The sequence below is a fragment of the Barbatula barbatula genome, assembly GCF_947034865.1.
Source record: "Barbatula barbatula genome assembly, chromosome: 15".
Classification (NCBI taxonomy): Eukaryota; Metazoa; Chordata; class Actinopteri; order Cypriniformes; family Nemacheilidae; genus Barbatula; species Barbatula barbatula.
Window position 1 is genome coordinate 4,779,613 of NC_136778.1, and position 14,825 is coordinate 4,794,437.

The 14,825-nt window shown below is 37.3% G+C and overlaps 1 protein-coding gene across 1 annotated transcript in view; it reads left to right on the top strand.

Moving 5' to 3' along the window:
• The window catches only part of itpkb (inositol-trisphosphate 3-kinase B), a 30,366-nt gene that overhangs the window by 7,534 nt on the left and 8,007 nt on the right, over positions 1-14,825 (top strand). Inside the window, exons 3-4 of the mRNA XM_079475026.1 lie at positions 12,964-13,063; positions 13,555-13,768. Of these exons, the coding sequence (XP_079331152.1) occupies positions 12,964-13,063; positions 13,555-13,768 (314 nt within the window). The remainder of the gene's footprint in view (positions 1-12,963; positions 13,064-13,554; positions 13,769-14,825) is intronic.

The following is a 14,825-nucleotide window of genomic DNA, read 5'->3' on the forward strand; positions in this document are numbered from 1 at the left end:
ACTTCTTCCTGGTTAAGGCTGTGTCGCTTAGGATACGCTTCTTTTACCTCCATCTGTAGGAAACAGAGAAACGTTGTTTTGGGAAAATGAATGATTATAAAGTCTGCCAAAAGCCAGGTCTCATTCACCGATTGACCCACTGTAGAGAATAATTGCATTGTTGTGTCTCTTGAGGAATGACTAATGTTTACGCAAGTGTGTTCTAGCAAGAGCCTTCAAGCTTTAACTCGTGGAATGTGCTATTGTTGTGTTTGCTTACGCAACAGTTTTGTTAATAAGGAAGATGAGATGTGCGTACGAATATAAGACATGTCCAGGTGTTGTCAGAGGTGTGGATTTTCTGCATGCTCACTTACCCCCTGATCTGGTGTCTCCTTTTCCTTTGTCAATCAGACGCGGGAAGAACCCCTGTGTGCGCGTGTGTGTGCATGTGTGTTTGTCTGTCTGTGCACACAGGCTTGTGGTTACTTGCTCTAGCAACCCAACAGCAAGTGTAACCTAACCAAACACTTGTGTTGCAACTCTTCTTTGTTATTGTAACTTTAGAGCCGCGGCGCATTATATTGTGTGAATCAGACCCCAATTTGCATTAAGCATACTTGAGCGTGCGCTGTTTAAAGGTGGTGATTTTGTTCACGTTGTGCTTTGATGATGTGGCAGACATATTGGACTGACACCTAGCGGCATCATGCAAAAGCAGGTTTTTGGGTTCCCTATGTTTGAAAGCGTCAAATGGATGGTAAGCGAGGTAAAGTGAGTAGTATTTGCCTGATTCCATGAGGTGAACCACCCTGGTTAAATAAATCAACGTTTATTAGTCTATGGTTATTAGTCCTAATTGTTATTGGGTAAAACCTATTGAGTGCACAGTTTAAACAGGAGTATGGGTATTATGTTACCTGTTTGCAGTGTGCATCTCGGTAGATGAAAGTCTGTTTCATGTTATGCCAAATGTATTCTGTCAATATTTGAAATTAGGATAAGGTATCGTACATTGATTGTCAGTTTTGCAAACTGTGGAATATGAAATGTCAGTTTAATCTCTGTGCAATCTTACAATAAATGAATGTGAAAATAGGAATACGGTGAAACTGATGAAACTTGTTTTAGCTTGTGGATTGCACAAGGCTGCAGGCTAGAGTAAGTGGGAGGATAGCTGCCTACAGATTATGTGTGTGGTGCATGTTTATGTATGTCACACAAGCTGTGCACAGTAGAAAAACTGAGCATAAAAAACATTTCATGGTACAATGTGTAATTTCTTGGAGGATCTGTTGACGTAAATGCAATATTATCTTCAGAGGTGTATAAAGACCTTACTTAATGAAGCATTTCTATCTACATTGACCACTGGTCCCCTTATATGGAATTCGCCCTGTTTCTACTGTAGACAAACTGCTCTACGGACCCCGTTTCGTAAATATTTGATCTCCTTTGGCAAAGAAGCGAAATTGTGACGTGATCTTAGTTCCGTGTCAGCCACCGTAGTGCTTTCGAAAGGGATGAAGGGAGCCATTGGTTACAATTCGTAACCCCACCACTAGAAAGAAATAGTTCACCCAAAAATGTTTAATTCTCTCATAAATGTATCACCCTCATTTAATCTTAGATAAAAACATACCACGCACATCTAAGCGCTTAACATTTTAAAATTCGATTAAGACGACATGTTGATATCATATGAGAACAAGTCGCAATGGGACACGCAAACAATAAGATTTAAAGTAATTGACATGTCACCATTTCAAATCTGAGTGCTTGTTTTGGTTTCAGCATCCTTAAATAAACTAAAACTTGTTTGTATTGTTTTCTCTCACAAACATATTTTGCACCAGAAGACTTTTATTAACCCATTGGAGTCATTTCAATTCCTTTAATGGTGGAAAAATGTTGTATTTAACATTTTGAGTCACATATAAGATGATGGTATTTAATTTCAAAAATCTTCACCTGAAGAACGAAAGTCATATTGTACATCTGTGATGGCATGTGGGTTAGCAGATTCAATTTTAATTCAGATATCCCTAATTTAAGGGACCTTTTGAATTGTCATGGTACTATAGATACTGTAGAGAGCAGTAATTTTATTATTTTCTTTTGACACATTTTGCATCTCTGCCATATCGAAGTCAAATGAAGTATAACCGTTTTGCAATCAGATATGGTGACATAAGACACCCTGGCGTATTTGTTCAGTCTTAGCGTGGCTTCCCACTGAACTCTTAACACTCCTCCAGCATCATGTGACCCAACCCTGCCCAAACAGTTTTTGCTTATGTATGTCACACAAGTGTTGTGTGAGTTTGATTCTATCACCCAGACTGTGAGCATACAAACGCTGTAGCGAGATACAGTGGAGGATCTCAAGGGTACGAGCAATGGAAAATGTAACACCCCTGTGGTTGACGGTTGCCTGGCGACGGCTGACGTCAAGGCATGCCTGCTTCGAACAGCTGGGGTTCTGCTGCACTGCTGCTGGAGGCAGCCGTTTCATATGCAACAGACAGGAAGTGCACCGGCCCTTTTTCGTGTCCGGACACTTTTTGCGGCACAGCAGGCTTTACTTGTATGAATCGTGTATTACTGCAATGTAGGGAAAGCACCCGCAGCTACTATTAATGTGTGGTTGTTTACACTTGATAGGGATGAAAAGTGCATTTGCATTTCTTAAACGTGAGAGAGAATTTGGGTATCTCATACTGCATACATGCATACTTTGCATACATACAAGTGATGTCCAGCTTTCTTCACTTTATATTAAGTATTGAAGATGTATTAAAAACGTTGCATTCATGCTGCATAGTTGTACTTGGGACAGTAAACAGTGAACTGAAGCTCAGCTTTGGGAAGAATTTAAGGAGGCTTTACGAAAAATAACACACATCACATGTACAAAGCTTACTGAGTCCTAGCTCAGAAGGATCAAAAGATATTAATAACATACAGTGTGGGCTTTATTGAAGATTTGATTGTATCTTTTATGCATTTTTTGTATATTAAAAGAAAACTCATATTCTTTGATATACTGTCAGTTTGCTCCTTTGTGTCAAACAATTGTGTTCAGTAAACACCTAAAACGTTTAGTGTTTTATCCATTTTGTACCATACACCTTTAATCTAACCTGAGGATGCATTAAAGCAAATGTTGTTCATATATGGCCCCCTGTATACACATAATGTATACTGTATATCTTCTTGAAAGTGCTTGAAAGTATTTGAATTTCAGACATGAATGGACCGGAAAATATTTGAATAAGACATAGGTACTTGAAAGTGCTTAAATTAAATAATTGAAGCAGTTGCCCCGCGCTGTTATAAATATTGGTTAGTGTTGCCGAAAGCCAGAACGAAACATTGTGGGGAACTGGGGGAAAGTGGGAAGAACTTTTACATTTATGCATTTTCCAGACGCTTTTATCCAAAGCGACTTACATTGCATTGTCCTATACATTTGATTCATTTGATGTGAAATCCCCTGTGATCGAACCCACAACCTTGGCATTGCTAGTGCCATGCTCTAACTTCTGAGCTACAGGAAAGTTTACATATGTAAATGAAAGAGTTTAAATAGTTTTTTAGGATGTTAAGAAACACTGAAATTTTAGCTAGATAGCATTGGTTTAGCGAAAACGAAAACATGCTCCCAGCAGTGTTATCTGTTGCAGTAATTAACTTTTGCTGTGTGTTTGGGTGCAGGTTTGGGCTTTTTATTTGAGCTTGCTGTGCCTGAAGTCGCTCAGTAATTTTTCCATCAAGTTCACTATATCAGCAGCGATAGAACGAAATGTTTGAATGCTGGTGTATTGCTGCACGTGTCAGAGATCTGCATCTGTTAGAAACCACTTTGTACTTTAATTGTGAATATATAACGGTAATAATAATCATCATAATATCATTTTTATTTACAATTTATTTGATATAATATCTTGAAACTTTCCAGAGCACTGTTTTACGCAAATTGACTTAGACATTGAGCGTACATAACGCCCTCTGGTGACCGTTGATTACTTGGCACATTGAATGCGTGAATAAGTAAATTGAAAATAAAAATATATAAAAAAAATTTGTCATGTTGGTTGGAAATCTCCTTTTTCATCCTGATAGCAATCAAGAAGGATAGTGGTCAAATAATATTTGTATAATTATTTATCATCTGCGAAAGGCGTAGGAACAAAAAACCAGCTGTGACTGGTCATGTGTACATTTTCAGGCAACGTATTTATCATATCACTGCGCACCCTGTTCATGCAGACATCTTACGTCATCAGCGCCGCAGCGCGCTCACGTCCGCTGTGTCAATGTAGGGAGAATGTTGGACAATCAGCAACAATCAAACTGCGGAACCGATAACAATTAATCTAAAAAACAAAAGTCAGTTTTTCAAAAGCAGAGATGAAAAAATGTCTGGATCATGAAAGAGGAAAAACTCGTATTAACATCGGTTCAGCTTTTACACGAAGGGGACAGCTCCCTGCCGGAGGGTCTGAAAGGCGATAGCATGGAGCTCTCTTTTTTTTGGACAGGTATGAATGTACATGCTTTGAGAAGAAATTAATGGATTTAGTTTGTAATTCGTTACGTGGACATGTGTTTGGAGGAGGCGTGGCTTTGGACGGCGAATCGCATAGAGGGTGGGATTATAATTTCAGTGCTAGCCAGCTAAAGTTAGCACCTTTCCAAATCACCCACCTCACCTTTAAAATGCTATCAGTCATAGATAGATTTTTTTTTCACTTGCAAAACAACAATACAATTGTACTTCTCTGTTAACGAAACTTTGGTCGGCTGGTTTTCACCCTGAGATTATTCTAAGTAATATTAAATTGTAGGTTTGCAGGTTATTTTAATGGTATATGCTTTAAAGTTTATTTAATAATCGTGTCACCAATACTTGTCATTTTTAAAACACTAAAGCCTTTTTAATAACATATATATGAGATTATATTTACAAATGATTAAACCAAATTACATTATATAATTTACTAAGTAGCCATGTAATATGCGGAATAATTTACAGCTAGTCGTTGTCATTGCAAAATAAACCCTTTTTGTGTAATACTTGTCTCCGGTTTAGTCCTGATCACATTATCGGGTTTATTCTATCATAATAACTGGCTGCCTGTACTGTACACTATCCCATACTATGAAAAATAAGCCAAATCACTAAGTGACCAGTGTGCATTTGACAAATTCCTCAACAAAATGAACTATTTTCTAAGTCTGACTATCAATATTATTAGTAACGAAACGAGACATTTTTTATACTCCACGTAGACTGTAAATCATTAAAAAAACGATGTGAAATTTAAACATTATTGTGCTTTTTTTTTGCATTATATGTTTTACTTATAGTCAATGTTTTCTTGTACAGCTGCTTTGTAACAATGAAAATTGTAAAAAGCGCTATATAAATAAAGCTGACTTGACTTTTTATTCAAAGAAACTGCAGCTCCCTTTTGTTTATGGAGAGTCTTGTCCTCACCAATATGGCAGCATTGTTGACCCAATACAGCAACAGGGCAAAGCCCTCAATGCGATGTCTACTGTGTGTATGTCACTGGCTGCATATACCCTTTGTTAACACTGTATGACATTAACATACCTATGGAAGAATTATATACGGTATACATTATATGTAGTGTTTTTTGTATGTATGTATGTTTATATGTAAGTACTGTATCTGTACATGTATATGGTTTTTTATATATGCAAATGCATATATGTATACAGTATACATGCAATGCATACATGATATAATGTATATGCTACATATATTTGTTGTATTATAAAACTGAATGAATGAAATGAGTGTCCTTTGATGCCTTCTGTACGTCACAGACTTTCTTGTAGTGGCATCTTTGTTGCACTTAATATATTTCAATGCCTTCAGTTTCCCCTCCTTTACCAAAGCCTGCATACCTATCTTTATTACACAACTCTCTTGAAGTATTTTCACCGTATTTTGACCGTTTACCTAGATATGGCTGTGCTATTTTATGTCTATTGTATTCTGTGGCCTTCCTTCTTTCTTGGTAAAAGACAAAGTACTTTTTGGAAGAATATCACTATCAATGGTTTTTCATTTAATGAATGTGAATGACAGCTGGGGTCGAGCTCCACAATGACAAGTCAAAGCACTATAAAATATGATCCGGCGAAACTTTGTATACATTAGGGTGCAGTTAAATTGCTGTTTAATGGGAGGTCTCGCTTCTGTGAAAGGACTCTCCTGCCATTGCTGGGAAAAGGAGGTTTCAGGACAGGCATGACACATTTGTGTTAAGTATGTTCTTAACGGTCAAGTGGAATTGATGCCAAACAGTCTGTTGATGTGTGAAAACGGTAGCTCCTCAGTATAAACAGTATACATGGATTCTTGTGTGTCTGTGTGTACGTGTAGTGTGCGTGCTTTAAACGCTCTGATGCAGTTTAGACATCTGACTTGTCGATGGAAACTTGTACCTCTGGATTTTCAATTTGTACCTCTGGATTGACCTTTTTAAACTGTGCTTACTTTATATGAAAACACTAAACCTGAGTATATTACATAATTTAAGTCTAGATAAAAACAAGTGTGTAGTACGAATACACATGTGGATCTCTTCTGTGTAGCTTTAAGCAAAATAGTGAGCGAGTCTCAAGATAAGTTCACAATACTGTTTGTATTCTGATATATGCACTCTAAAATAACGTCCACTTCTGAAATAAAACAAATGCAATAACATTGTATAATTGGAAGGTTTTTTGTGATGATTTTTGTATTTGGGTAATTGACAGAATATGCAAACTACCTTCTTTGGCTGACTTTACAAGGTGGTGAGGATTCACAATTTATTATGCACAAATACAAAAAATATCATATTGTATATTGCTGATGTAGTACATTTTCAATACATCTCTCAGCCCTAGTGTCTGCGTTCTAAAGGCTTACAGTAAGGCTGGTGGCTTCCAATACGGCCACAGGACTCTTAATGCTGTAATTGTGAGCGGTTTGTCTCCAAAAAAATAAAAAACACTTCTTTGGTCATGTTGCTGATTATGTCTTGCAGATGTGGAAAATACTGTCTCAAAACCCTCTTCGTTTCCTGTATTGCAGAGAGGTTCCTCTCGAGGGGTTAAAAGCCACTTCCTCCCTCAGTGCTCAGTGGAAACTTTAACAACACCCGTGAGGTCAAGGAGACGCTGTACAGAGCGGCATCCCTTTCCTCGCGCTCGATATAGCTCAGCCTGCCCTTATCAGAACAATGGCACGACGCAGCGCCCCGAGCGATACGCCGCGGCCTCTTCCGTTCCCCAAATTAACAAAATCCTCAGCTGTTGATAGCGGTTTTATACAATAGCGAAAGGAAAGGGGGCGTGAGAGAGGGAGAGGATGAGAATGAGTAATGTATTGCGGCGGTCGCGTTATCATCCTCTGGGATGGTTTATTTTTTCTGCCATTCCACAGGGAGGGTTACTGAAAGCCAAGGCGAAGTCTTACGACTATTTAGTAGATTCCCTCGAATACCATTCTTGAAATGGTCATTTTGTTCCTCACAAATGTATGAAGGACCGACTGTAAATTGCTTTGGATAAAAGCATCTGCAAAACGAATAACTGTCAATGTATGGAAAAACACATACTGAACTTGAATGCCCCCTTAATCACTTTGGGTGAAACCGTCCGGTTGCATAGATGCAATGCACACTTTCTAATGTAGTTTGTGTGTCACTTTTACCAAGGCACAGAGAATTTGCTTTGAGAATTGACTTGGTTTGTTATTGTGGGGTGATGTTTACAGAATAACAGTCTGTGGTCTTCAGCAAAACAAGCAGAACTCGATAGTCTTCCGGGTGCTGCATGAAAACATTCACTGGATCTTTTAGGTGTCAGGTGCTTCCCAGAATGCACTGCTGTCGGAAACTTTTGTGGTTATGAGATGATTTTGCACTTATACTCAAGAGGGAGGTTACTCACCTTTAGTTCTCTTTTTGACCCTGTTGTGTGCAGTCTTATTTTTATCGTACTTCTAAATACGAAGTTCACTTACAGATGTATTGCAGACTCTGGAGATTTGCGTGCATTGGTGTTAAAGACGTATACGAGTTTATTTTATGTTTTTAAATACAGGAAATGCATTTAGTCTGAAAGGCATTCATACGGTTTATGGGTAACACTTTTCAATAAGGTGCTATTAGTTAACATTAGTAAATGCATTGGGAACATTAGATAACAATGAACAATTTATTTTGTCAGCATTTATTTATCCTTGTCAATGTTAGTTCATGTCAATACAGTTATTCATGTTAGTTCAAGGTGCATTAACTAATGTTAACAGTGACAACGTTTGATTTAAATAAGGTATTAGTAAATGATGAAATGAACATGAACTAATATTAATAAAAGCTGTATTGTTCATTGTTAGTTCATTTAAGCTAATGCATAAACTAATTCTTAATAAAAAGCACCTTATTGTAAAGTGTTACCATTATGTTTAGTCCTTTCAATTTCTACACGTGTCACCAACCATTGAAGTCATGCAAATATATTTCTGCATGCAAATATGGGACCCTAACTAATCTGAATGCAAGCTGGGTCTGGAGAGTTTTGTTTATCCAGCAGTGATATCATACTTTGCATCATACCTCAACACAATTATTGATTTAAAAACAAATTGAGTTGCAACTTCACTATAGAGATGTTTACTGTGCATTTGAGAAATAAGTGATTTATCTAATAGCTGTTCATTTTGATTATATTACTCTTTTCGAGTGCTTGTTATTGGCCAGTCGGGACATTTGCAGGGTTGTTATTCCCAGATAACAACCTCTCAAAAATCATTTTTTTGACAAATGAAATATAAATATATCTTTTAAAAAGATATGACATTATATTTACAAACGATAAACCAAATTGACATTTGAACATCGTTTCTTTAACGGCTTTTCTTTGCGAAAGGTCTGCATTCGGTAAAAATGAGCTGAAAAATAATTCAAATTTACATTTCAAGTCCAGTTTTTCTTCTCATGTGGCAAGTAGCCGTGTAATACGCGGGATAATGTTCAAGCAGACGGCTGTTATGGCGAAATATTGTCAAATGTAATATGCATTTTATTTTATAATCTTCATAAATATCTAATGAAAGTTTTCCTTTTAAAACCCATGTTTTTAATCTTTACTCATTAATCATTGTACGTTTCAGTAAAAGAGAAGTGAGATTCACAAATCACATTGGCCTTGTGGAAACATGGTGCTGACCTCATCTCGGTTTAAAAACACGATTATTTAAACGTGTACATGACTCATCCTTTTGACTCACTCCACAGATGATCCAACGCAGACGCATTTAACACACACAGAGAAACGTCAGTCAGCACCCGCTTACGTTTTATTTCTCGTTTTAGTAACTTTGAGATAAGACTGAGCACTTCAATTCGTCTCGGAGGTTTTCACATCTAACCTTTGGACCAAAAATCACGATTTGGCGTTATATAACCTGTTCCTTCGCCATTTTAAACTCTTTGCAATTCAGGTGAGTTTGAGGAACCCAGAGCATTTGCATTGCTCATTGCCCTCGCAGGCATCCCATTGAGTTTTAATGTGGTCTCTGCACATTGCGCTCGGCCTACCAGCATATTTGCATGGGTCAATTGTGCTTTTGAATGCTTTGTATGGAAACAAATGAGAAATGCGCATCGCCCTGCACCGCGCTTCACTCAAATTCCAGCTTACATTGCGATTACATGCATCACTTCGGTGCATGATTTTATCATTCATACCATGTCATCTTTCATCACGCACATCTGGAATTTCGTCTTTTCTGTGTTGGTTTTTTTTGCCACGTCAATCATTCTGGTGGTCAAGGCAGTGCAGGTAATGGATCCCGGTTTACTTAGGTTTTTCCATAGTTGGGCTGAAGAATATGTGCTGATATGAGACAGACCACTATGTAATATATTTAAACACCTGTTTTGGGGGGTCTTTGGTGTTACCTGTTGGTTTTATTTTTGTTAACATCAAGCTGTTTTAACCTTATTAACCGCTTGTGGGAAATGTCTTGGTTTGGTGTTTTTGCAACCCAATTTTACAATTATGGTTCTTTTTCCATTCAGCATGTATAGGTCAAATACATTTATTATAGAAAAAACTGTTTTACTAGGTGGGCTATAGGTTTTTTGACCTGACCTTAGTTCTCTGTTGAAATCTGCAACCCGCATCATTTCCTGTGAGTTTTCCACTAGTTTTGTTTTCCCACATCCTGATGTTTTTCTCACTATATATTTTTTTTCGTACACTCTTTGTCTTTATCCTTTAATGTGTGTTGTCGTGGAGAGGTTGGATCCCACAGCGTTCTGACCTTAATATCTGGCAAACATTACCTGTCCATCAGTCCTAATGTTTTTAAAGTGCTTTCTCCAGTGGTGTGAGCTACAGGGCCATGACAGCATCTGTTTTATTTCAGACGTCTATATATTTTCAAGAACCTCTGTGCGCTGTAGCTATTTTGTTATATTTAAAATATCAGATATCTTTCCTCACTTGTGTTCAGTAGTCTTTTGAAATGAGAGTAGGTCTTTTGTAAAACATGATGTGGGTCTTTATATATATTTTTTTTTAAAGTATTATTCATAAGAAATGACCATGCCTTATGGAAACCATTTTTCTTGCCTCAAATGGACCTGTTTCCTTAAATACAAACGTATTCAATTTATTGAGTTTTATACAAAGCATATTTATTTTTTATGAAGTTAAAGGTAATAAAACTTTGCTGATGTCCGAATAATAGCTAAGTAAACACATGCACTTCACTGCGTTTGTTGCGACAGTGTTAAAATAAACAAACGTAAAGAAGTATCATGTTTTATAATAAGAATAATAATGATTTATCAATCGAGCTGTCGGGTTGGATTTTGAGTACGTAAAATAACCAGCAATGTTATGTTTAAAAAAGAGATGCAAAAGTCACGGATTGCGGCCATAAATCAAATAAACTTGTATTGAGTATATGTATGAAATGATGTAGTATGCTATTCAAGATTTTAAATAGTCTCCTTATCAGCTATATTGAAACAGTAAAATAATGTACATTTCTTATTGTGTTGTCACTGCGTAAACATTTGTGAAATAAGTTTAATAAAATCCTCGAACGCTTATAGCTACAAGCCTTTGCTTTCCCAAGCAATGATGGCAACCTCTGGGTCAGCGACTTTCCAGCATTTGCCTCTGGGGTTGCACCTAGCAGATGTACTGGTTGGGGGGGCTATGTTTTTGTCACCACACACCCAACTCCTCTAACAGCATCTTATGGTCTTGAGAGCTGGTTTTCTCCACTGGAGCAGAGCAAAAGCTTCATGTGACAGATAGACCCTTATGCAGCTCAGATGATGGTAATTACCATTTATGGCTCTTTTTATTCTTGTCCAAGTGAAATCAGACCCCTTCGGCAATTAAGTTACAGGGAAGAATTATCAAGCTTATTGTCGCCATAGCAAACCATGAAAAACATCACACTGTCCCGTCAGTTTCTATTATTTAATCCTAACTTGAAATGTTATTGTAGCTTTATTAGCAATGCTTCAATCCATTGTTTAATCCAAATGCATGGCAAAGCAGATTTTGAGTGCGTTTCTTGGCTCGGGTTTGTTTTCCCGACAGGCTCTCTAGCTTTAAATAGGGAGCTGATTTGTGCTCACATCATGCCCAGGGATGGACTGTTTTTCCTGGGAGAGCTGGCTCAGAGAGCTGGGGGGGAGAAAGGCTTCCCTGGTCACCCGAGGAAACCCCCCATCCATCTCCGAGAGGGGAGTAGAGAATGCGTTCGCCATGCCAACATGGAAAGTTAAAGTGATCTCACTCAAGGACATTTAGTGAAGTGGAATAACACAGTGTAATGGCCAAGCAGCCTTTTTTAGGAAGTGGAAAAACAGTGTTTTTTGCAGCTTGTGAAAATGTCCAAATAGAGAAGAGCAGGGTTCTTTACCGTGGAATAAACCAGTGTGTCAGCTGGACAGACAGGTTGATGTAAACTCTCAGATCTGTTTCATTGCTTGTTTGTCGTCTCCATTGGGAGACATTTTTGCATGACGCACAAAAAACACGTAGAAGACACGAAATAGGTCACCTGTAATGAGACTTTATCACAGCTTTCTAGGATACATTCATAGAAATGGTCCAGCACAAGAGCTATACATTACTTGAATGCGTCTCAATGATTGAGATTCCCTGTTTTATATTTAGGGTTTAGCTAATGAATGTGATTGTACACTAATAAAGTGTTGTAATGTGCTGTGTAAACTATGGAATTAGTCCAGACTAGTGTAGGAGCGGCCAGCAAATGTATGTAAATAGATGCAAAAGACCTGTTTGTTTATTTTTACCCACATATTGGTCGGTTTGGGCTTTGCTGTTGGAAAATGTGCTCCACCTGCCAAGTGTTATATAAGTGTTTACTTATACGCCTCTAGGCATTTAAAGTGTTTACTCATCTGTAATACATTGTATTGGTTTATTTATTTGATAATACATTGTGTGACCAGTTGACAAATTGTATACACAGCCAAAATTAGGCCATTTCAAAATTATAGTCAGTTTTTCTGAATGACTACTTATAGGTATGTGTTTAGGTGAACTACCAACAATATTTCTCCCAATTTTCAAGCAAAAGAACAGTAATATTTGTATTTAGGAGAAGTAAAAAAAAAATTCTGTGTGATGACCTGGATTTTTATCACAGTTTTCATGTGTCTTGTCATGCTGTCAGTGTTGCTGTCGGATGACTTTGTCACTCCTGAGGTTTGATTTTTTTTATTTAAAAGACACAGGACTGGAATGGCCACAATACATCTAGGAGTGCGGATTAAATGAAAATTTGGAATGGTCCCTTCATTCTTTTCCGTGGCTGTATACGTATGAGTCTGCAGTGTTTATAGTTTTACAGGAAATAAATGTAAACATACTCATCATGCTCTTTTTGTCATTAAACAGCATAAATCATGGAAGAAGATCAAGAACATGGTTCAGTGGTCACCATTTTTGATGTCCTTCAAGAAAAAGTACCCTTGGATCCAGCTGGCTGGTCATGCAGGTGGGCATCAGAGTCACTGATGTACCTTTCCTTATTTGACTTAATACACTGTCAAACTTGAAGTGCTTTGGGATTGCATTGAATCTCAGACCATAGGTGTGCTTTACACACGTACGAATGCAAATGCAGATTTGAATTGCATTGCAAGTGTGCAGTCCACACACATTGTATTAAATACAGCACGGTAACAAACCTTCTTATTTAGATTCCTTTGAACACCTTATTCTTACAAGACCAAATTATTTAAGGATAGTAGAAAGTTGATACTGTGCTTATTTGCACGCTCAATAAAGGCTCCTGAAGTATGAAAGAGCAATAAAAATGTCATCTGGTTATCTTTAATTGTGCTAAAATGTACTAATATAAGCGAGAATCTCTGCCACCACAGTAACCTCACAGCGTGTATTTGCATTTAGATTAGAATTGCACTCGGACACATTTCTGAATGCAGTGTTTGTGTCAACGTACTCTCTCTCTCTCTGCCCTCTCAGGTAATTTCAAAGCAGGTGCTAATGGTCGTATCCTGAAGAAACACTGCGCGTGCGAGCAGCAATGTTTGGACAGGCTTATGAAAGATGTGCTGAAACCCTTCGTTCCTGCATATTTCGGAGATGTAGAGAAGGAAGGAGAGAAGTACAATCAGATGGAGGACTTACTGGCGGATTTTGAGATGCCCTGTGTCATGGACTGCAAGATGGGAGTCAGGTCAGTTGTATCAGGGATGAGGGTGGAGCGGTCCTTCATCATCTTTATCTTTATATTACATATTGAAGAAATCGAAAACGACCCTTTGAACCAATTAGTATAAAGATTTGCATAAAAATGATTGAAAGACGGTCATGGAAAACATGAATAGTTGGGAAAGTTCACCCCAAAATTTAAATTCTGTTATGAATTACTCCATCTCTAGTTGAGAAAGATATTTGGAAGAATGGTTGTAACCAAACAGTTATTGGTCAACATTGAATACTATTGTATGAAAAATGACAACGGTAGTCAAAGTTTCCCCAGAACTGTTTGCTGTCCTACATTCTTCAAAATATCTTTTTTTGTGGTCAACAGAACAAAAAATTACTACGTAATTTTCCCTATTATGGTAGTCAATGGGGTCCAAAATCTGTTTGGTTATAAGCATTCTTCCAAATACATTTCTCTGTGTTCATCAGAACACATACATTTATACAGATTTGGAAGAACTTGAGGGTGAGTAAATTATATCATTTTTATTTTGCTGTGAACTATGCCTTTAAATTGTAATGGAGATTAATATGAATATTTTAAATTTCACGATCTATATAAAATAATTAAAGAAATACTTGCCCAGTAAATATTAACAAAATAAAACGTCAAAATAGCTTTTTTTGGTGTTAGCGCTGAGGTCATTTATGTTTGTGTACTACTAACTACTAAGTCAAACTTTTGGCCTTATTTAAAATGTGTCGTCCTCTTCTAGCGTATCAGTTGTGAAATCTGAAAGTAGTAGAGTCGTTTTCTTTTGGTTCTTTTATCCTGTTTGAAAGAATTTCAACAGATGCAGGACAGCTGGCGCTGTTCAGAGAACTGTGTAGAATAAAGCAACTTGAAAGAACGTATCTATTCTATACACCAATGAAAAGAAACTAAACCAGAATTCCTCTCTCATCTAAAACGAAATCCTCTAAAGTACACAGTTTGTTTTATCTTAGTTAATCCAACCGTCTGTCTGCTCCTGAAAATGTCTTATTAGTAGTTCCATTGACCCATTATTTGTACAGATGTTAAA